Raw genomic sequence first — 24,187 nt, forward strand, 5'->3', positions numbered from 1 at the left:
TGGGGGAGAGGGGTACGGCATACAAATTGTTGTGATGTGTTTCAGTCACAAACAACTGTTAAAAAATTCAACACTGAATAGACTTTACAGCACATACTCACGTCGACAGCCCTCAACAGCTCAAAGGTGAAGTACCAGCCGTTTACACCGGTGCCCACAGTAACTAACCATTAACACCGGTGCCCACAGTAACTAACCATTAACACCGGTGCCCACAGTAGCTGACCAGTAACACCGGTGCCCACAGTAACTAACCAGTAACACTGGTGCCCACAGTAGCTGACCACTAACACCGGTGCCCACAGTAACTAACCATTAACACCGGTGCCCACAGTAACTAACCATTAACACTGATGCCCACGGTAACTAACCATTAACACCGGTGCCCACAGTAACTAACCATTAACACTGATGCCCACAGTAACTAACCATTAACACCGGTGCCCACAGTAACTAACCATTAACACTGGTGCCCACAGTAGCTGACCAGTAACACTGGTGCCCACAGCAATTAACTGTTTACACTGGTGCCCACAGCAATTAACTGTTTACACTGGTGCCCACAGCAATTAACTGTTTACACTGATGCCCACAGTAACTAACCAGTAACACCGGTGCCCACAGTAACTAACTGTTTACACTGATGCCCACAGTAACTGACCACTAACACCAGTGCCCACAGTAACTAACCATTAACACCAGTGCCCACAGTAACTAACCATTAACACTGGTGCCCACAGTAGCTGACCAGTAACACTGGTGCCCACAGTAGCTGACCAGTAACACTGGTGCCCACAGCAATTAACTGTTTACACTGATGCCCACAGTAACTAACCATTAACACCGGTGCCCACAGTAACTAACCATTAACACCGGTGCCCACAGCAACTAACTGTTTACACTGAAGCCCACAGTAACTGACCACTAACACCAGTGCCTACAGTAACTGACCATTAACACCGGTGCCCACAGTAACTGACCATTAACACCGGTGCCCACAGTAACTAACCATTAACACCGGTGCCCACAGTAACTAACCATTAACACCGGTGCCCACAGCAACTAACTGTTTACACTGATGCCCACAGTAACTGACCACTAACACCAGTGCCCACAGTAACTGACCATTAACACCGGTGCCCACAGTAACTGACCATTAACACTGGTGCCCACAGTAACTGACCATTAACACCGGTGCCCACAGTAACTGACCATTAACACTGGTGCCCACGGTAAGTGACAATTTACACCAGTGCCCACACTAACTGGTATTACCCCCTCTTGTCCTTTGTCTTATACACTGAAGATATTCAGTTGATGTTACACTTAGTTAACAGGGCGAATCAAGTACTTGATGTGTTTCAAAGTCATTTGACTCATTTAATTTCTTTAAACCCAATTCTAATTTACTGGCCGGACTACTGTTGGATTCTAGACGACCTTCCTTAATTATGACACATCAGGACAACACAGTGGAACGCTCTAAAAGATGAGGTGAGAATGAGTGAAAAGCAGGGAATTGTTTTTTGATTCCGTCCTGGGATTTGAGCCAATCAGATCTTTTTTGTAGAACAAAAGCATTTAAAGTGTCAGAGACGCTGACAAAGATTTTTACTAAATTATTCCTAGACGGTGTTGCTCATGTTTAATCTAAGACTTGCTGCAGCCCAAGTGTAACAGCAGTCTCCTTTTTTGTCATATTGCATTTATATAGCACTTTTCATAATCTTATAGGGCCTACCAAGGCACTTAACAGCCACTTGTGAAGTGTAGCCACTCTACGTAACATGGCAGCCAATTTTGCACACAGCAAGCTCCAACAAACAGCACTGTGATAAAGACTAGACAATCCCTTTTAGTGGTAAGTAACAGCCAGGAAACGAGTGGGAACTCCATTGCTCTTCTTCTGATCAGGTCCATAGGATCTTTTGCTTCCACTCAAGAGGGCAGATAGCGACTTGGTTTAACATCCCATCTGAGAGCCAGTACCTTCAACAGTGCAGCACTCCCTCAGCACCACACTGGAGTGTCAGGCTTGATGTTTGTGCTCAAGTCCTGAGTTGAACCCACAACCTTTTGACTCAGAGGAGAAAGTGCTACCCACTGAGCCACAGCTGTCAACCAAATGTAGAAGCTCTTCAGTTCCGAAGAAAAGTCATACGCACTCGGAACACTAACACTGGTTCTTCTCCACGGATGCTGCCAGACCCGCTGAGTTTTTCTAGCACTTTGTTTTTTTCAGATTTCCAGCATCCGCAGTATTTTGCTTTTATTAACCAAATATAGAAAACCTACTGGTGATGCAGCACGACAGACTCAATGGAAAAACGTCACTTTCCTCACAAATCCTAAATATAATTGTAAGCTATTTATCTGCCACTTGTGAATCTGACTTGCTTGTAAATTTGTCACCTATGCTCTGGGTATTATAGTTCCATGCATTCCTCCAGGACTGTACTCTCTCAACAACAGCTGAAAATTGCAACACCCCTTGGTTAAATTTTCAACTGAAGCACCAAGCTTCATAAAGACAGGAAGGCCCACCTGAGAGAAGCTGCTTAGAAACATTTCCAACAGAAACTGCCAGTGTTATGGGTATGTTTACTATGTTTAAGAAGTTTTCTGTATGTTTGAGCTGTGCACGCTCACTTGTGTGAAGAAAAACACGGTGGGGGAAAAAGCAATGCAGAAATTATTTGTGTAAGTTGAATGGTTTTGTGGTGTTATCGCTTATGAATAGATGGGAAAATGTACTGGGTAGAGTAGTGGAATCCAGAACATTAGAGATGTTCAAAATGCAAATGGATGCCAGGCTGGGTGAGTTGGCGTATCAGAGGGATGCGTTTCAATGGGCAGATTGGCCTTTTCTCATCCTTCATTTTCCATCTGATTCTTCCTTGGTTTTAGTTTTTTTATTTGTTCTTGGGATCTGGGAGTCGCTGGCCAGGCCAGCGTTTATTGCCCATCCCTAGTTGTCCTTGTGAAGGTGGGGGTGAGCTGCCTTCTTGAACCACTGCAGTCCATATGGTGTAGGTACATCCACAGTGCTGTTAGGGAGGGTGTCCCAGGAATTTGACCCAGCGACAGTGAAGGAACGGCGATATATTTCCAAGTCAGGATGGTGAGTGACTTGGAGGGGAACTTGCAGGTGGTGGTGTTCCCATGTGTCTGCTGCCCTTGTCCTTCTGGATGGTAGTGGTCGTGGGTTTGGAAGGTGCTCTCGAAGGAGCCTTGGTGAGTTGCTGCAGTGCATCTTGTAAATGGTACACACTGCTGCCAGTGGTGGAGGGAGTGAATGTTTAAGATGGTGGATGGGGTGCCAATCAAGCGGCTGCTTTGTCCTGGGTGGGTGTCAAGCTTCTTGAGTGTTGTTGGTGCTGCACTCACCCAGGCAAGTGGAGAGTATTCCACTCCTGACTTGCAGATGGTGAGTTACTCACTGCAGAATTCCCAGCCTCTGACCTGCTCTTGTAGCCACAGTATTTATATGGCTAGTCCAGTTCAGTTTCTGGTCAACAGTAACCCCCCAGGATGTTGATAGTGGGGGATTCAATGATAGTAATGCCATTGAATGTCAAGGGGCAATGGTTCGATTCTCTCTTGTTGGAGATGGCCATTGCCTGGCACTTCTGTCGCGCGAATGTTACTTGCCACTTGTCAGCCCAAGCCTGGATATTGTCCCGGTCTTGCCACTAACAGTTTTACCTGTGAGGGAAAGCAGGCGTTTATCCTTCCTGTGGATAAAGCTTTTTTGCCATCCAATTTTCTTCCCACCTCCCTCTGACTGAAAGGCTTTGACCTTGGTCACTGGTACCTCCCCCAACTGCCTGTTCTTCAGGCGTAATCCTAGTCAGTGAGCAGGCAATGGGATTTTTGCCAAAGGAACCTTCATGGCCGAATGCCACCCCAACCTCATCAGATGTCCAGACATGATCACCTTCTTGCAGAATTTCATTGGATTGTGATCGAAATGGGGGAATCACAGTTGATAATTATCTCCCTGCCACCCCCTCCCCTCTCTGACTGAGGAGACTTGCAGAAATTCGGGCAGCCCTTGGCCACCCGCGACCAGACAAGTCAGTGTGGGCGCTGAGGTTCCGGGGGTGTCTTCCAATCTGGAAGGGGAGTCTGGTACCTTGGGGTGCCTAAACTTTCCTTTGACCTTTGTGTCTCTCTTTCGCCCCCTCTCTTCCCGCCTCTCCCTGATGGAGATTATGAACCAGTTGGCTCCACTGTTTTCTGGTCCCTGCATTTCATCCTTTCTGTTCTTGAATCTCTTTCTCAGAAATTCAAAATGGGCCTCTGCCCTCGTGAGGTTATTGTGTGGGGCCTTCACATATGGAGTAACACAGTGGCTAACTGAACCTCATCCACCCTAATGCTTGAATCATTTTAATCATGTCAAAGGTTCTGATTATACGCAGCCTTCCCCAGAATTGTTTTTCCACACAAGGAGGGCTTTGTCTACTGTTGTCAACCCCCCTTAGCAAACTGCTGGCTCCAAGTTCCCATGGCAACTGCTGGAAGAGGTGCTGCAGAGCAAATGAGCACTTGACAGACAAGAGAAGGATGATTTCACAAGGACAAGGTTTCACATGGAAGGAGTGGGTGATTGTTCAGAATAACAACATAGAGAGAAACTCCTAATTAGTGGCTGATGCCTTTTTCCGGAGAGCGAGAAAGATCTGGGAGTTGGCGGGAGATTTGATCAGTTCATCCTAAACTTTAAAAACAACTTCTGAAAGAACATAATTATGATTTTGCCAGAAATAGTGACCAGAGTAAATTTATTAATTAATCTGTTAAATTGTAGGCTGGTACCAAAAGAAATCCTTGAAAGCTGCTGGATTGTGGCAAAAACCCAACTGGTTCATGATTGTCCGTCAAGCAAGGGAACCACTACCAGGTCCGGGCATATTGAGTTCAATCCAACACACGGTTGAATCTTAATGCTCTCTAATTGATCTAGCAAACCAACATTCAGGAATAAGGAGTAGCATCGTTACAAGGCAAAGGCTCAAGAAGATAGCACATCACCACCGTCTCACAAGAACTAGGGATGGGCAATAAATGCCAGCCTTGCCTTGGACACCCCAAGATGAAATAAAACAAATTTAATCTGGTCACTGTGTGTTAGTGACTACACTTCAAAAGTACTTTTTTTTATTCTTTCGTAGGATGTAGGCATCACTAACAAGACCAGCGTTTGTTGCCCATTCCTAATTGCCCTTGAACAGAGATGCTTGCTAGGCCATTTCAGAGTCAACCACATTGCTGTGGGTCTGGAGTCACATGTAGGCCCAGACCAGGTAAGGATGGCAGATTTCCTTCCCTAAAGGATATTAGTGAACCAGATGGGCTTTTACGACAATCAATGATGGTTGTCATGGTCACCTTTACTGAGACTAGCTTTATATTCCAGATTTATTAACTGAATTTAAATTCCACCAGCTGCCATGGTGGGATTTGAACCCATGTCCCCAGAGCATTGGCCTGGGCCTCTGGATTATTAGTCTAGTGATATTACCACTACACCACCATGTCCCCCTCTCCATTGACTGTAAGGTGCTTTGGGACCTGAGGTTATGAAAGGAGCTGTATAAATGCAAGACTTTCTTTCTAGACACGGGAAGAGATACAAAGGGCAAAATAACACATCTGTTGACCCAGAGCTTGACATTGCTAGTGGCCTGGGAGACCATGGCTACTACATTTGCATACAGTCAAATGCAGCTAAAGGCAAAACTTGTTTTCCAAAAGTGTCTGGCAAATAACAGACAAATCTCTAAAACCATAACCCATCTCACTTATTCAGCTGAACTAGGAAACAATTAGCCTTCCACCATTACCTGTGGTCTCAGGAGAATGCATATCAGCAAACTGATTGTGCTGAGCAGGGACATGAGCCCGTTTTCTATGTGGATTACAAATTCTACACATTGGGAGTAATTGAAAAGAGGGGTTGGCATATTAGAATGATATGTTGGGGGTGAGTGCGAATGGGTTCAGCAGACTGGCGATGCCATGTCACATCAGCTGCAGTGACTCACATGTTACTGCACTAGGCTGGGGTTGCGTACATGGCTGCTTCAAGGACTTGACAAGAAATTGCAGATGGTCTCAGAGACTGGAGAAGTAAGTGTTTTTGATCAGGTCCTGAAAAGTTTGAGCTACTCCAGATTATTTCTTGCACTGAACATACACTTGACATGAGATGAGCTCCTGTGGCATTGCTCACGGATCAAAACATCCACAGTTGAAATCAGCTTGGGGGAGGGGAGAAGCAACAAGGAAAGGTGAAGCGAACAAGAAAAACTGCAGCTAAAAGAGTGGAAATTAAGGGCCAGGCTCCACTAGCACAAACCGAACTGTCAGAATGTTTTGTGGGAATTTATGAGACTGTACAGCTAATTGTATAAGAATAAGCATTGTTTCACAAACTTTTATTGTTATGCTTCTGTTAAAAAAAGACTTGCATTTCTATAGCGTCTTTCACAATCTCAGGGCATCTCATAGTCATAAGAGTCGTAGAGGTCTACAGCACAGAAAAAGGCCCTTCGGCCCATCGAGTCTGCGCCGGTCAAACAAGTACCTAACTATTCTAATCCCATTTTCCAGCACTAGGCCCATAGCCTTGTATGCCATGTCATCGCAAGTGCACATCCAAATACTTCTTAAATGTTATGAAGGTTTCTGCCTCTACCACCCTTTCAGGCAGTGAGTTCCAGATTCCCACCACCCTCTGGGTGAAAAAATTCTTCCTCACATCCCCGCTAAACCTCTTGCCCCTTACCTTAACTCTATGCCCCCTAGTTATTGATCCCTCCACCAAGAGGAAAAGTTCCTTCCTGTCCATCCTATCTATGCTCCTCATAATTTTATACACCTCAATCATGCCTCCCTCAAAATCCCCTCTGTTCCAGGGAAAATAACCCCAGTCTATACAATCTTTCCTCATAACTAAAATTCTCCAGCCCAGGCAACATCCTGCTAAATCTCCTCTGCACTCTCTCTAGTGCAATCACATCCTTCTTATAATGCGGGTTCCAGAACTGCGCGCAATGCTCTAGCTGTGGCCTAACCAGCGTTTCATACAGTTCCAGCATAACCTCCCTGCTCTTATATTCTATGCCTCGGCTAAAAAAGGCAAGTATCCCATATGCCTTCTTAACCACCTTATCCTGTCCCACTACCTTAAGGGACCGGTGGACATGCACGCCAAGGTCCCTCTGATCCTCAGTATTTCCCAGGGTCCTACCATTCACCATGTATTCCCATGCCTTGTTTGTCTTGCCCAAGTGCATCACCTCACACTTATCCAGATTAAATTCCATTTGCCACTGATCAGCCCATCTGACCAGCCCATCTATATCCTCCTATTTACCACCCCGCCAATTTTCGGGTCATCCGCAAACTTACTGATCAACCCTCCTACATTCAAGTCTAAATCGTTTATATATACCACAAACAGCAAGGGACCCAACACCGATCCCTGTGGAACCCCACTGGACACAGGCATCCAGTCACAAAAACACCCCTCGACCATCACCCTCTGCTTCTCAAAGCACTTTACACTTCAAAAAGTACTTCCTTGGCTGTAATGTAGGAAACACAGCAGCCAATTTGCACACAGCAAGCTCCCAAAAACAGCAATGTGATAATGATTGGATAATGTGTTTTAGTGATGTTGACTGAGGGATAAATATTGGCCAGGAGAACTCCCCTGCTCTTCTTCAAAATAGTGCCATGGGATTTACATCCACCTGGAAGAGGGCTTTGGTTTAATGTCTCATCTGAAAGACAATGTAGCACTCCATCAGCACTGAGACTGGGGTGTCAGCCTAAGGCGCTTGAACCTGCAATCTTCCGACTCCAAGGTGAGAGGGATACCCACTATAATGTTACAAATCTTTCGATTCATGAATGCCTTGCGAGATTAGTAAGAAACAATAAGGTGTACAAAGGAATTTGCCATTTTTTTTGAGATTGGACTGGTTCAGGTCTTTATGGATTATTAGGTTTTCCTCATTGTCTGTGCACTTACCTGTTTGTCAGTAAAATTAATATACTTTTCTTCAACCTCAGTGAGTACTGGGGGTGCTGATGGAGTTGCTCTGAGGTGCCTTTTCTTTTGGAAAAAATATACTTTATTCATAAAATGGCTGAAAGAACACTACAAAACATTTTAAAGCGGCTATCACAAAAAAGGGCAATCATATTCAAGTTATCCACAGACCTGGACTCTGCCACTTATCCAACCTGCTCACACCCAGTCCCCAACGTGTCACTGCATTGATTTTGTTGAGCATCCTCATGGCAACAGTGGCCGGGCGCTGGTGCAGCTGCAATCACGTGACACGGCGCCACCGGGGTCAAGGGAGGTCAACGCCATGTGACCCCGCCCCCCCCATCCATCCACCCGCCGAGGGGAGGGGAGGGGAGAGGAGGGGCAGAAAAAAGATGCGTGATTCGGTGAGAAAAATGGGAATGAAAAGTCCTCCTTTCTGAAAGAAAATCCATCGGGAGGAGACAAAGGGGGGGGGGGTCTGGCTTGGGGCCTACAAGGCCTTGTGTTTTCCGATGTGAATCCCCCTTTTCATCCAGGCTGCATCTGTAACCAGGCACAGAGAGTGAGGCCTACAGAAACATTTACCAACAGCACGAGCTGCCGGGGGGGGAGAAGAAGAAGAAGAAGAAAAAAAAACCCGACGAGCGGGAACATTCCCAACTCGTCTCCGAGAAACAAGGGGGGGCGGGGGGAGGGATTCGCAATTTGCTAGCAAACCTCTGCCATCCGAAAATCAATCACGTTTTCATTAATTGTACCGCACCGACCCTTCTTGCAGCCGTCCAGCAAATTACTTTCGACAGCCTCACTGTTATGTTCATATAATCACAAGACCAAAGCGTTTGACTGGTGCAGAAGAATCGTCGACTTTGTTCACCCGGATGCCAATTGACTGTTGGGCGTTTTTCCCTTCAACACCAGAATGTGCTGGATGTTCAAACGATTGCGTTTAAGGGGGGGGTAAAAAAAAAAAACATTTTCCTAACTGAGTTGGTTTTTGCAATGGGAGTTCAGACCAAGAAAAACCCGCAGGTGAGGCAAAGGGGGTTCAACCAGGACACGCACAAGTATCATTCACCACATTTAAAACAGAACTTGCCTTTATATTGTGCCATTCACAGTCTCAGGGCTTTCGAAAGCCCATTTCCACATAGCCAGGACCCACGAGCCTGATTAACATTAACTTTCGTGATACTGGTTGAGGGATGAATGTTGGCCGGGGACACTCCCCTGCTCCTCTCTGCAATTGTTGCCTTGGGATCTTGCTGTGCGCAGCTTGCCTGCCGCGTTTCCTACATTGCAGCAGTGACTGGCACTGCAAGGAGTGCAGAAAATTGCAGGAGAAAAAAAAAAGCTTGAAAAGGACACATAACACAGAAGGAAAATACCAAGGATGCTGGAAATTCGAAATGAAAAGAACAGAAAATGCTGGAAAAACTCAGCAGGCCAGGCAGCATCTGTGGAGAAAGAAACAAGAGTTAACGTTTCGAGTCCAATATGACTCTTACTTCAGAGCTCTGAAGAGTCATGTGGACTCAAAGCATTAACTCTGTTTCTCTCGCCACAGATGCTGCCAGACCTGCTGAGTTTTCCCAGCATTTTCTGTTTTCATTTCAGATTTCCAGCATCTGCAGTATTTTGCTTTTATGGAAATAAAAATGCTGGAAATACTCAGCAGGTCTGCCAGCATCTGGAGAGAGAATCCAAGTTGAGGTTTTGGGCCGACTGTCTTTCATCAGAATTATTATTCTGTTGGCTGTTTGCTAAGCAAGAAAACTCATTTTCATATACGCGAGTAACTAAACTGATTCAGTGAACACTTAAGGGAAAGTCTTGTTTAATTTTTAGAAAACTTTCTCTGATGCATCTTGTGCCCACAGGTTGCAAAGCCATCTTGAAAAAAACATTCGGGGGCTTTCAAATTCCTGAATAAAGATAATTGTTTCCTCTTGTTTGACCCCTTAGTCTTGTTTTCAATGTATAATCAATAACCTCTTAACCCCATGGTATTGTAGTCATTTGCACCTCTGCCTTGTTTTATTGTCTGATTTTTCTCACTGTGATTTTCCACTCCGTTGTCTTCCGAATCCCCAGTGGCTGTGAGTGGATAGCTTCTTCTCAGCAATGCCAGGAGCTGCACCAAGAACAGCCCAGTGAGGACCTTTTCTCCAGTTTTGGACTGGGGTCATTAAACAAGTCTGAAAGGCACAAAAAGGAAAAAAAAAATTTGCACTCCTATGGCATTTTTCATGACCACTGGATGCCCCAAAGCACTTTCCAGCCAATAAAGTACTTTTGAAAGTGTAGTCACTGTTGTAATGTAGGAAATACAGCAGCCAATTTGCACATGGCAAGATCCCACAAACAGCAATGTGATACTGACCAGATAATCTATGTTTGTGATGTTGATTTGAGGGTAAATATTGGCCAGGACACCAGGGAGAACACCCGTGCTCTTCTTCAAAATAGTGCCATGGGATCTTTTACATTCACCTGAGAGGGCAGATCAGTTTCATTCAAAAGATAGCACCTCAGACAGTGTAGCATGAGCCCTGGAGTGGGACTTGAACTTAGAACCTTCTGACTCCGAGGCAAGAGTGCTACCCACTGAGAAACGGCTGACCTAAAACATTTCTGAGAAAGATTTCGAAAAATCAAATGAGACTTTTCTGTCCAAACGGTTACTGAGTCTGTTTAGCTACTGGCGCATATGAAAACAAGTTGTCGCGTAGTAAATAGCTAACAGAATAATGGAAACTCTGATGATAGGCCATTGACCTCAAGTGTTAACTCTGTTTATCAGTCCACATATGCTGCTGCACCTGTTGAGGACTTCCAGCATTTTCTCTTTTTACCTCAAATTTTCAACATCCGTGATATCTTGCTTTTGTCCGAGTTTGCATTATCATCATCTACCCTTGGAGCCCTAGTAACATTCTGGTGAATCTACGCTGCACTCCTTCCAAATCAAGGAGTCAAGGCAGCAGTCGGGAGGTTTCAACTGGCATCACTGCCTTTGTGATTGAGAGGAGGCAAATCAGTTCCTGAGTGCTATCCAGCAACATCTGCTTGAAGTGTACATGTCAGGATGTTAATTGAAGAAAGAAGGATCGGCCTTGACTCTAATCCCTTCATGTTTGAGTAGTGTACCAATTCTCACTCTCTGGACCCACACATTACTATTTGGCCACTTGAAGTATCAAAGGGCTATTTTGTGCCACTGAATTCGACAAAAGTCATTACCTTTAGGAGAAGGTGCGAGAAACATGTACCCTATGCCCCATTCTCTTAAAACCTCATCACACAATGTTAAGGATTAATTTTTTACAAAAGGCTTAGATTGGGTTGTCCTGAGCTCAAAGGTGTGCACTGTGAGTCAGGAGTAATGAGTGAATGTAACAGGATGCTGAACAGATGCTAGCTTCAGATGGTTAGTGCAGAAGAGGCTAATGACTGTCAGCTTATCATTGATTCAGTTCCTGGGCTACTGCGGTCATTTGTATGAAGTACATCTGGGAATAAGTTACTTGCATATGAATAATTGACAACGACTATTATTTCGGGCTGCAGTCTGCCTTTCAAATCTCAGCCTTTTGAGAGCCCTGATGGTAGAAGGAATATGGTTACAATTGAAGGGGAAAAAAAGTGCTTTTGGGGAAGATTTTCTCTCTGCATGATTAAAACAGGATCATAAACATGTTCTTTAGAAATGGGGTTATGATTTTGTTCACAGAGAAAATTGTCTCCCTTTTGATATTGAACATTTTGGACACAATTTATAACAAGAACGAAGATGGAGTTAAGATACAGATCAGCCCATGATCTAATTTAATGGTGGAACAGGCTTGAGGGGCTGAATGGTCTCCTCCTGGGATTCGGATGCCTTTGTGTATGTGTTTTAGACCTTGATCTTCATTGCATGAGTGAAATGCCTCTGCCTTGGAGGTTGGCTTCTCAAAGATGTTTCTATAAGGGTATAAGAATTGGACACTTTTGACACACTAGTGTGTATGGCTTTAACCTGGTCATGAGAGCTGTGGGGCAAGATATAAATCTGTAGGTAAAAGAAGGAACTTATATATATTTATATATACCTATACTTTTATTTATATATATATATATATATAATATAATATATATATACATACATATACAGGATGACCCAAAGCACTTTAGAGCCAACGAAGTACTTTTGAAGTAGTCCATGTCCAAAAGCAGCAAGACCTGGAAATATCCAGGCTTGGGCTGACAAATGGCAAGTAACATTCGCACCACACAAGTGCCAGGCAATGACCATCTACAACAAGAGAGAATCTACTTATTGCCCCTTGACATTCAATGGCATTACCATTGTTGAATCCCCCACTATCAACATCCTGGGGGTTACCATTGACCAGAAACTGAACTGGACTAGCCATATAAATACTGTAGCTACAAGAGCAGGTCAGAGGCAAGGAATCCTGCAGTGAGTAACACATCTCCTGACTCCCCCAAGCCTGTCCACCATCCACAAGTCAGGAGTGTGATGGAATACTCTCTGCTTACCTAGGTGAATGCAGCTCCAACAACACTCAAGAAGCTCGACACTATCCAGGACAATGCAGCCTGCTTGATTGAACCCCATCCACAAACATTCACTCCCTCCATTACCAACACACAGTAGCAGCAATGTGTACCATCTACAAGATGCACTGCAGCAACTCACCAAGGCTCCTTAGACAGCACCTTCCAAACCCACGACCACTACCATCTAGAAGAACGAGGGCAGCAGATACATGGGAACACATGGAAGTTCCCCTCCAAGCCACTCACCATCCTGACTTGGAAATATTTTGGCAGTTCCTTCACTGTCGCTGGGTCAAAATCCTGGAACTCCTTTCCTAACAGCACTGTGGGTGTACCTACACCACATGGACTGCAGTGGTTCAAGAAGGCGGCTCACCACCACCTTCTCAAGGGGCAATTAGGGATGGGCAATAAATGCTGGCCTAGCCAGCGATGCTCACATCCCATGAACAAATAAAAAAAGTGATCACTGTTGTAATGTAGGAACCATGCATTTTGTTATGAGAGTAGGGATCAGTTTGCTTGAGAGGCTTACAAAGGAAGCCAGTCAGAGGAATTCAACCAATGGGTTTCTCTTTTCAACTCTTACATGAACTGTTTCAGAGATGCTGTGTCACTTGAACTGACTTCAGCACCTGGCTTCTGTGAATGACTCTGTTTGATAGATGAATTTATGAAAGACATATCTGGTTTGATTGATATTAGCTTTCTGCTGAAGTGATGGGGCACATAGCGGAAACCCTATCTGTAATCTAGAGAAGAAAAACTAATGGAAAGATTTGGATTTGTAGATTGCATCCAGCTCTGGCTTAGGCAGGATGTGAGGGTTCTTGAGAGGGTGCAGAGGAGATTTACCAGAATGGTTCCAGGGATGGGGAATTTTAGCTACAAGGTTAGGTTGGAGAAGCTGGGGTTGTTCTCCTTGGAGTAAAGGAGATTGAGGAGAGATCTGATAGAGGTGTACAAGATTATGACAGGTTCAGATAAGGTTGACAAAGAAAAGCTGTTCCCATTAGCTGATGGTACAAGGGCAAGGGGACACAGATTTAAGGTTTTGGGCAAGAGATACAGGGGGAATGTGAGGAAGAACTTTTTTACACAGCGAGTGGTAATGACCTGGAACTCGCTGCCTATGAGGGGGGTGGAAGCGGAGATGATGAATGATTTCAAAAGGAAATTGTATGGACACTTGAGGGAAATAAACTTGCAGGGTTACAGGGATAGACCCGGGAAATGGGACTGATTGGGTTGCTCTACTGGGGGCTGGCATGGGCTTGATGGGCTGAATGTCCTCCTTCTGTGCCGTAATTACTCTATAAATCTATATAGCACCTTTCACAACCTCAGCACTTTATGACAGTAACTGCAAATTGATTTCTCAAAGATGATTTTGTACGGGGTTAAGAATTGGACCCTTTTGATACACTAGCTTGTTTTGACCTGGCCATAACAGTTGGAGGAACAAGATGCAAATATAAAGGTAAAAAAACTGTTATAATGTAGGAATTCAGGTCTCCACTATACTGCCTTGGCACGCTTTTGCAGATTACTTCACACATAACTTCTCACTTAAGATTTTAAATAATGCCTGTGAGAACTGTTTTTTGTGTTGTGGGTGGAAAACCTCAGAATCAGAACTGCAGTGGTCTTGCCTAGGCCTTAAACGTGTGACTGTATATGAATTAGTGCTACTTGTGATACTTTTAATAATGTCTAATAGTATCTCCTTCTTTAGGTCAGCATCTGTTTTGTCCCTTGCATCTCTGAAGCGACTTGGGATGTTTTTCTGTATTAAAGGTAACCATAAGTGCAAAGTTGTTGTTGTAGTGGTGGTAGTACCAGTAGTGATAATCATTGTAGTCAGAGGAGTCATGGCGGGAGGCTCTCTTCATAACTAAAACCTGTGCAATCTGATCCATGCCAAAGCCAAAGTAATCTTCTCTCAGCTCCTACAATGGTACATTTAGTAAGTGTGGCACAGCCATCCAAATCAGGAAAGGCCTCAGTTCACTCTTTGGTCCCAGCCAGGGGAGCTGTAGGGCCTCTGGCCTAGAGAGAGGAAATCTCAGAGGACGCGTTTGTGTGGATGTTGGGTGAGGGGAAAAAGAAATCCAACTTGGCTCTCATATTCAGTGTTAAACAGCCTGTCCAGACTTAACTATGAAAATGGCCACAGGGACTGCTGGGGACAACGGGCCCCATATCCCAGCAATCCCTGCAAAAGAAGCTCCCTTAATAGCAACATTGAATTTAAAAGTCCAAAATGTTCTATTGCCCAGGACTAACATCAAATAAGCACAGCTGGACTTTATACCTTGCCTGCTCTGCAGTCCATATTTGCTGGGCAATAATTGAACACAAATACGCCAGCCAATGTCAGAATTCATGAATGGACAGTGAAAGATATAGGGTTTTGAGGCATTCTGCGAACTGTTCATACTGAGGAAATGGAGTATGGCAATGTTTAAGAAACAAGAATCTGCATCTACAGAAGGTAAACACATTGGAAAATCCATCCCTCAGCTCGGTTTCCCACACATGGGAGTGCAGTAGTAGCAGGTCACACACCCTGGTGCTACACAAGCGGGGGTGTGGGGGGCAGGAGGTGGAAATCACATTAAACATTCATATTCAACACCCATTTACAAGAACGCACGGCCATGATTTAGTGCTGAAAAGGAATCTTTCTCTCCTTACCCCGGGTTGGGTGAAAGGAAGGATTGTTCCGATGTTTGAAAGAAATAGTTTATTTACTTTTGGGAGAGATGATCTTGGTGTTAGTTTGGGGAATTCTGGTAACCAGCAGGAGATTGCGTAAAGAGAGAAATGGAGATACAATAGTATCAGTATATTGCCATTGGAAAAGTTAGAGCTGCAGGTCTCCACTAACAGCTCACTTGCTAAATACCTACCCACTGTGGTGCTAAGCATATTGACCAGTAAGATCGCAGGTTCAATAACTAGAGTTACATAGAAATTGCAACACAGAAACAGCACAACAAGTCCATGTTGGTGCTTATCCTCCACATGAACAGTAGACCTGATTCCATGTGCCTGTCTTTACAAAGAACAATAGGATTACATAGGATATTAATACATTAATGATCTAGATGAAGGAACTGAGGGCATCCTGGCTAAGTTTGCAGATGATACAAAGATAGGTGGAGGGACAGGTAGTATTGAGGAGGCGGGGAGGCTGCAGAAGGATTTGGACAGATTAGGAGAATGGGCAAAGAAGTGGCAGATGGAATACAACGTGGGGAAGTGTGAGGTCATGCACTTTGGTAGGAAGAATAGAGGCATAGACTATTTTCTAAATGGGGAGAGAATTCAGAAATATGGAGTGCAAAGGGACTTGGGAGTCCTAGTCCAGGATTCTCTTAAGGTTAACTTGCAGTTTGAGTTGGTAGTTAGGAAGGCAAATGCAATGTTGGCATTTATTTCGAGAGGACTAGAATATAAAAGCAGGGATGTGCTGCTGAGTCTTTATAAGGCTCTGGTCAGACCACATTTAGAATATTGTGAGCAATTTTGGGCCCCGTATCTCTGTTCTGTTCTGGAGAGGGTCCAGAGGAGGTTCACGAGAATGATCCCAGGAATGAAAGGCTTAACATATGAGGAACGTTTGAGGACTCTGGGTCTATACTCGATGGAGTTTAGATGGATGAGGGGGGATCTGATTGAAACTTACAGAATACTGAAAGGCCTGGATAGAGTGGACGCGGGGAAGATGCTTCCATTAGTAGGAGAGACTAGGACCCGAGGGCACAGCCTCAGAGTAAAGGGAAGACCTTTTAGAACAGAGATGAGGAGAAACCTCTTTAGCCAGAGAGTGGTGAATCTATGGAATTCATTGCCACAGAAGGCTGTGGAGGCCAGGTCATTGAGTGTATTTAAGACCGAGATAGATAGGTTCTTGATTGGTATGGGGATCAAAGGTTATGGGGAGAAGGCAGGAGAATGGGGTTGGGAAACTTATCAGCCATGATTGAATGGTGGAGCAGACTCGATGGGCCGAATGGCCTAATTTCTGCTTCTATGTCTTATGGTCTTATATGTCACAGAAACAGGCCGTTCAGTCCAACCAGTCCATGCTGGTGTTTCTGCTCCACTCAAGCCTCCCCCATTTTTCCTCATTCAAATCTACCATCATCACCTTCTATTTCCTTCTCTGTCATAAGTTTGTCTTCCCCTTAAATGCATCTATAATATTCACTTCAACCACTCCCTGTAGTAGTGAGTTTCACATTCTCACCACTCTTTAGGTAAAAAAGCCGTGTTCTCATATCCCTTTATTCCCCATTCCTTCAAACACCTATCTGAACAATACTTAAATGTGGACCTGGCCTCTGCTTCAATGACTAACTCCAGCAGTGCATTACACAGCCTCACAACCCTCTGAAAAGGTTTCTCCTTCTCTCTATCCTGAATCACTTCCATCTAACCTTAAATTTATGTGCCCTCGATCTAGCACTCTCAATCACTGGGAACAATCTGTTTCTATTAGCGTTGTCCCAACTCTTCATAATCTGATCTATCAAGTCTCCCCATAATTTTCTCCTAAGAAAAGCAGCTCTAATTTTTCCAAAACTTTTTTTTTGCACTACCTCACACCAGGAAGCATCCCAGTGAATTGGCTTCATAATAAGACTAGATTCTTGTGAATCTGTGTCTGAGTGGATTTGTATCCTCTCAATCGCTTCAACACCCTTCCAATTGGAGCCAAAACTGCACACACTAATGTAATTGTAGTTTTATTAAGGTTTTATATAGATTCAACTTTTATCTCAACATTTGTACTTTATCCCACTTGGTATATGACCCAGTATTCCATTAGCTTTATTTCATGGCCTTATCTACTTGAAGTCGTGCTTTTAATGTCATATAAACCTCATCTTTCAAATCCCTCAGCTGTTCTACAATGCTCAGCGTTCTCCATTTAAATATTATTCTTTTAGCCAAAATGTAGCACCTCATATTTACTGATGTTGAATTCCATCTGCCATATTCTTACCACCACTTTATCAATCTCTCCTTGCAACTTCCTTTGGTCCTCAGAATTATTTACTGTGCTTCTTATTTTGTGTACAAATTTGGACATCATTCCCTCTCCTGTATCCAAATCATTGTTGTACACAGTGAACAGAAGTGGGCCCAAAGTGGCATCTTGAAGGACACCACTACTCACTTCCAGCCATTCTAAGAAACTGTCTTTAACTTCTATTGCCTTGCTCTCTTCAAACCATTATTAATTCAGTTTTCTATCTCCCAATAATTTCACGCTCCTAACCTTCTTCAGTAATCTCCTGTGTGCTACCTTGTCAAAGGCTTTCTGTGAGTTCCTATATACCACATCTATAGCATCTCCCAATGCCCATATCCATCACCTCCTCAAAGAATCTATTGGGGTTGTGAAACAAGATTCTCCCTTTCCGAGGTCCATGTTGGCTGCTTCTAACTATTTTCTCTTCATCTAGATATTTAATAATGTTATCTTTAATTATTAAAGATTGCAGAATTTTCTCTACCACCGATAGATTTAGCTCTATCTTTTTTGAGAATGTGCATTACATTGGCCACTCTCCAGCCTGCCAGCATTCATCTCCATCAACCGAACTATTAAGGTAGACAAAGAAAAGCCGTTCCTATTAGCTAATTGTCCAAGGACTAGGGGACACAGATTTAAGGTATTAGGCGTGAAGTGTGGGTGGAATGTGAAGAACCTTTTTATGCACATATTTATCTCGCCATATATTTATATGTACAGTTACCTCATCTATTCCTACCTTCTCTACTTGTATTTTTCTGATTGCTTTTATTTTCCCTGCACCCCCCCCACCCCAGTTTAAAATGACTGCCCCCCACCATTTATCCATTTTGCTAATCCATCAGGCCCCTTCCCGTTCAGATGTAGCCCATCCTTGTGGAACAGCTTCCCGTCTTCCCCAGAACTGCTGCCCATGCCCCACAAAACAGAAACTCTCTTCCTGACCCCTTTAGTCACATGCTGAGCTCCCTAAACTTCCCTATTGTGGCTGGGGCAGTGATCCAGAGATTACACCCTCAAGGTTCTTCTGCAGAACATCAGATGTTTCCTTTCCTACATCATTGGTTCCCACATGGACCGGGATGACTTTTCCTCCCCTTCTGTAATCTTTTCCAGTTATTCCAAGATGCCCCTTATCCTAGCATCTGGCAATAAAACCCCTGTGACTCTATCTGGACTGCAAAAGATAGTGTACTTTCTCTCTATTGAGTTTCCTATTCCGACTGAATGCTCATCTCCTCCCTCCCCACCTCCACTTTAGCCACTTGCTTTGGAGGTTCTTGCTTCCAGTTCATCCCTGCTTATCTTACCTGATCTGTGGATAGTCACCATTCCTTTGTCTACCACTGTCCGTTTTCCACTTTCTCTCAGTGAAGTGACTACCCTCTGAAACTCTTGCTCCAGGAACCTCTCTCCCTCCCTGATGTGAAGGATTGTCTCCAATTCCACCTCAGTTTCGGAGATCTTGAGCTTGAGGAATCTCAGTTGGAGACACTCCCAACAGATGTCTGGATTAACATCTAAAACTCAACAACCCTACAGGACTCCTAGCCTCTGACCTGCTCTTGTAGCCACAGTATTTATATGGCTGATCCAGTTCAGTTTCTGGTCAATGGTAACCCCCCCCAGATGTTGATAGTGGGGGTTTCAGCGATGTTAGTGTCATTAAATGTCAAGGAGCGATGGTTGGATTTTCTCTTGTTGGAGATGGTCATTTTCTGGCATTTGTGTGGTGCGATTGTTACTTGCCACTTGTCAGCCCAAGCCTGGATATTGTCCAGGTCTTGCTGCATTTGAACATGGACTGCTTCAGTATCTGAGGAGTCGCAAATGGTGCTGAACATTGTGCAATCATCAGTGAACATCCCCACTCCTGACCTTGTGATGGAAGGAAGGCTGTGAATGAAGCAGCTGAAGATGTTTGGGCCAAGGACACTACCCTGAGGAACTCCTGCAGTGATGTCCTGGAACTGAGCCTAGGCAGCGATGCCAACATCCTATGAACAAATTAAAAAGATACTCCTTATGAAAGTAAAGTTTACACTCTGTCCTCAGATAGCTGATCTCCGTCAGAGCAGGGATGGGGGAAGGACATAAAATTTGGCTCAATGTCCCCAAGTTAGGAAAGGGGGCAACAGAAAGTAGCTCCGACTTTAGGTCCTGTTCATTCTACTGTGAGCCTAGCTGGAAAGTGCTTGTGGATCTGTGATGGCTTCCATTGGTGAATAGGCTGCTAATATTTAGCTTCACGCATAGCAGCAGTCAGTTGTTGACAGTACAGGATAGCTGTCAGCACCAGTGGAAATGAGACCCAGTCAGCCCAGATAATTTCGAGGAAAATGGTTGGCTGCCTCAGAGCTTCCAGTGCTGGGAATCACAGTGGCCTCCTACTGGTGTTTTTACAGTCCAGAGGGTGGAAGGGCCCAGGAGAACACCAAATACTGGTCCTGTGTGTTCAGAAGCCTTTGTTCACTTTTTAGTTTAACTTTGCTAATTGCCACTGGGAAACAGTGCGAAACTTGTGGCTGCTCTTCCATCTGACACTGCCACACTACTGGACAAAGGGACCTAACAGCCTAACAGTTGTCTCATCCACCCCCTTTTGGGAGTTGCCTCTCCAGAATTGTCCTGTTTAATAACTTCTTTTGTCTTGGAGGAAAACTGCTAACTTTTTGAAAAGCTGCACTAATGTATAATCTAATTTATAAATACATAAGATCTGTAATATTTCAGAAGAGATCTATACTACACCCCTTCCTAGCCAAGCCCCCTTTTCTACGGTTTAGATCCCCATTGCCAGAGCCAAAATCTCATTGATTTCTTCAAGTGCCGTGATGTGTAATGAGCTGGAAATCAGCCAAAGCCCCTGATCTGTGTGAACAGGGCTGCTATTCACCGCAGAAGGCGTGGTTAGTCATCTATTGAAGTCCTTTAAAAAGAACCTGAAGAGGTGAGGCCCTTTCATTCAGCCTATTCCCAGTCTGAAGGCTGCTTAGTACTCAACACACTCCATCCCAGCTCACAAGCATGTCTTTCTATCGTGTCTCCAGCAACACAGCCTCTTACAGGAGGACATTTGGAGGGCCCTCCGTGTCCCCCATCTCTGTCTCCAGGCTGTCCAGCTCTGGACGGCTGCTGACCTCTCCAGCCTCTCTGCCCACGGCGAGGAACACGTCCTACCGGCACAGGTCCAGCACTCCGGCCACGGCCAGGAGCTACCACGACAAGGTGGACTTCTCGGTGGCCGATGCCCTCAACCAGGAGTTCCTGACCACTCGCACCAACGAGAAGGTGGAGCTGCAGGAGCTGAACGACCGCTTCGCCAACTTCATCGACAAAGTGAGGTTTCTGGAGCAGCAGAACGCTGTGCTGGTGGCCGAGCTCAACCAACTGAGGTCCAAGGAGCCCAGCAGAACTGGGGATGTCTACCTGCAAGAGATCAGGGAGCTGAAGAGACAACTAGAGCTGGTGGTCAAGGACAGGGACCGCATCCAGGTGGAGAAGGACAATCTAGTCGATGATCTGCAGAACTCCAGACAACGGTAAGGCAGCTTTCTACCCCCAAAAAAGTGAGTTATTTTAAAAGAAACGGTTAGGAGAAACGCTTTCTGCATTTTAAAGCAAAATCTGAGTGCTCTTGCTCTTTTTGCATTTTTAAAAAATATCTCCATGCTAAGTAATCCCAGGCACGCGTTTTGCCCCAGTGTAATGCTTTAGTGCAATAAGGTTGTAAATGTGCATCTTTTTCTTGCAGGAATTTGTCAAAGGGTTCGACTGTTCCAACCAATCTTTGTAAGGAGGGGAGGAGGGGTGGAGCGCACAATGCAAAACCGGTACAAATGGAAAAGTAGCAGCAAGGAGGGAGAGCTGGGTAAAGCAAAGGGAGAAATGGACAGGGGGGGGGGGCGCGATGGACTGGAGGGGGGTGAGATGGACAGGGGGGGGGTGAGATGGACAGGGGGGGGGTGAGATGGACAGGGGGGGGTGAGATGGACAAGAGGGGCGGGGTGAGATGGACAAGAGGGGCGGGGTGAGATGGACAAGAGGGGCGGGGTGAGATGGACAAGAGGGGCGGGGTGAGATGGACAAGAGGGGCGGGGTGAGATGGACAAGAGGGGCGGGGTGAGATGGACAAGGGAGGAGGTGAGATGGACGGGGGGGTGGGGGGTGGTGTGTGAGATGGACGGGGGGGGGTGTGAGATGGACGGGGGGGGGGTGTGAGATGGATGGGGGGGGGCGGTGTGAGATGGATGGGGGGGGGCGGTGTGAGATGGATGGGGGGGGGCGGTGTGAGATGGACGGGGGGGGGGTGTGAGATGGACGGGGGGGGGTGTGAGATGGACGGAGGGGGGGTGTGAGATGGACGGGGGGGGGTGTGAGATGGACGGGGGGGGGGTGTGAGATGGACGGGGGGGGGGTGTGAGATGGACGGGGGGGGGTGTGTGAGATGGACGGGGGGGGGGTGAGATGGACGGGGGGGGGGGGGTGTGAGATGGACGGTGGGGGGGGTGTGAGATGGACGGGGGGGGGTGTGAGATGGACGGGGGGGGGCGTGTGAGATGGACGGGGGGGGGGTGGCGAGATGGACGGGGGGGTGGCGAGATGGACAAGGGGGGTGGCGAGATGGACAAGGGGGGTGGCGAGATGGACAGGGGGGTCGAGATGGACAAGGTGGGGCGAGATGGACAAGGTGGGGCGAGATGGACAAGGTGGGGTGAGATGGACAGGGGCTCAAGATGGACAGGGGGTGGTGAGATGGGCAAGGGGAGGTGAGATGGACAAGGGAGGGTGAAAGATGGACATGGGGGGTGAGATGGACAGGGGGGTGAGATGGACAGGGGGGTGAGATGGACAGGGGGGTGAGATGGACAAGGTGGGGTTGAGATGGACAAGGTGGGGTTGAGATGGACAAGGTGGGTGGCGAGATGGACAAGGGGGGTGGCGAGATGGACAAGGGGGGTGGCGAGATGGACAAGGGGGGTGGCGAGATGGACAAGGGGGGTGGCGAGATGGACAAGGGGGACGCGAGATGGTCAAGGGAGGTGGTGAGATGGACAAGGGGGGTGGTGAGATGGACAAGGGGGACGCGAGATGGACAAGGGGGGTGGCGAGATGGACAAGGTAGACGCGAGATGGACAAGGGGGACGTGAGATGGACAAGGGGGATGGCGAGATGGACAAGGTGGGGCGAGATGGACAAGGGGGGCGCGAGATGGACAACGGGGGGGCGAGATGGACAAGGGGGGTGGTGAGATGGACAAGGGGGGTGGTGAGATGGACAAGGGGGGTGGTGAGATGGACAAGGGGGGTGGTGAGATGGACAAGGGGGTGGTGAGATGGACAAGGGGGATGGCGAGATGGACAAGGGGGATGGCGAGATGGACAAGGTAGACGCGAGATGGACAAGGGGGACGTGAGATGGACAACGGGGTGTGAGATGGACAAGGGGGTGTGAGATGGACAAGGGGGGTGGTGAGATGGACAAGGGGGGTGGTGAGATGGACAAGGGAGGTGGCGAGATGGACAAGGGGGGTGGCGAGATGGACAAGGGGGGTGGCGAGATGGACAAGGGGGTGAGATGGACAAGGGGGATGGCGAGATGGACGAGGGGGGTGAGATGGACCAGGGGGGTGAGATGGACCAGGGGGGTGGCGAGATGGACCAGGGGTTTGGCAAGATGGACCAGGGGTGTGGCGAGATGGACCAGGGGGGTGGCGAGATGGACAGGGGGGTCGAGATGGACAAGGTGGGGCGAGATGGACAAGGTGGGGCGAGATGGACAAGGTGGGGTGAGATGGACAGGGGCTCAAGATGGACAGGGGGTGGTGAGATGGGCAAGGGGAGGTGAGATGGACAAGGGAGGGTGAAAGATGGACATGGGGGGTGAGATGGACAGGGGGGTGAGATGGACAGGGGGGTGAGATGGACAAGGTGGGGTTGAGATGGACAAGGTGGGGTTGAGATGGACAAGGTGGGTGGCGAGATGGACAAGGGGGGTGGCGAGATGGACAAGGGGGGTGGCGAGATGGACAAGGGGGGTGGCGAGATGGACAAGGGGGACGCGAGATGGTCAAGGGAGGTGGTGAGATGGACAAGGGGGGTGGTGAGATGGACAAGGGGGACGCGAGATGGACAAGGGGGGTGGCGAGATGGACAAGGTAGACGCGAGATGGACAAGGGGGACGTGAGATGGACAAGGGGGATGGCGAGATGGACAAGGTGGGGCGAGATGGACAAGGGGGGCGCGAGATGGACAACGGGGGGGCGAGATGGACAAGGGGGGTGGTGAGATGGACAAGGGGGGTGGTGAGATGGACAAGGGGGGTGGTGAGATGGACAAGGGGGTGGTGAGATGGACAAGGGGGATGGCGAGATGGACAAGGGGGATGGCGAGATGGACAAGGTAGACGCGAGATGGACAAGGGGGACGTGAGATGGACAACGGGGTGTGAGATGGACAAGGGGGTGTGAGATGGACAAGGGGGGTGGTGAGATGGACAAGGGGG

General features: G+C 46.8%; 1 protein-coding gene across 1 annotated transcript in view; it reads left to right on the plus strand.

The window, feature by feature from the left end:
* The first annotated feature begins 20,667 nt into the window (after positions 1 to 20,667).
* LOC144672722 (peripherin-like) overlaps positions 20,668 to 24,187 on the plus strand; it is a 39,412-nt gene continuing 35,892 nt past the window's right edge. Inside the window, exon 1 of the mRNA XM_078534667.1 lies at positions 20,668 to 21,223. Coding sequence (XP_078390793.1) covers positions 20,709 to 21,223 — 515 coding nt within the window. The 5' untranslated portion in view covers positions 20,668 to 20,708. The remainder of the gene's footprint in view (positions 21,224 to 24,187) is intronic.

Source organism: Cetorhinus maximus, chromosome X (assembly GCF_964194155.1).
Source record: "Cetorhinus maximus chromosome X, sCetMax3.hap1.1, whole genome shotgun sequence".
In the NCBI taxonomy this organism is placed as follows: Eukaryota; Metazoa; Chordata; class Chondrichthyes; order Lamniformes; family Cetorhinidae; genus Cetorhinus; species Cetorhinus maximus.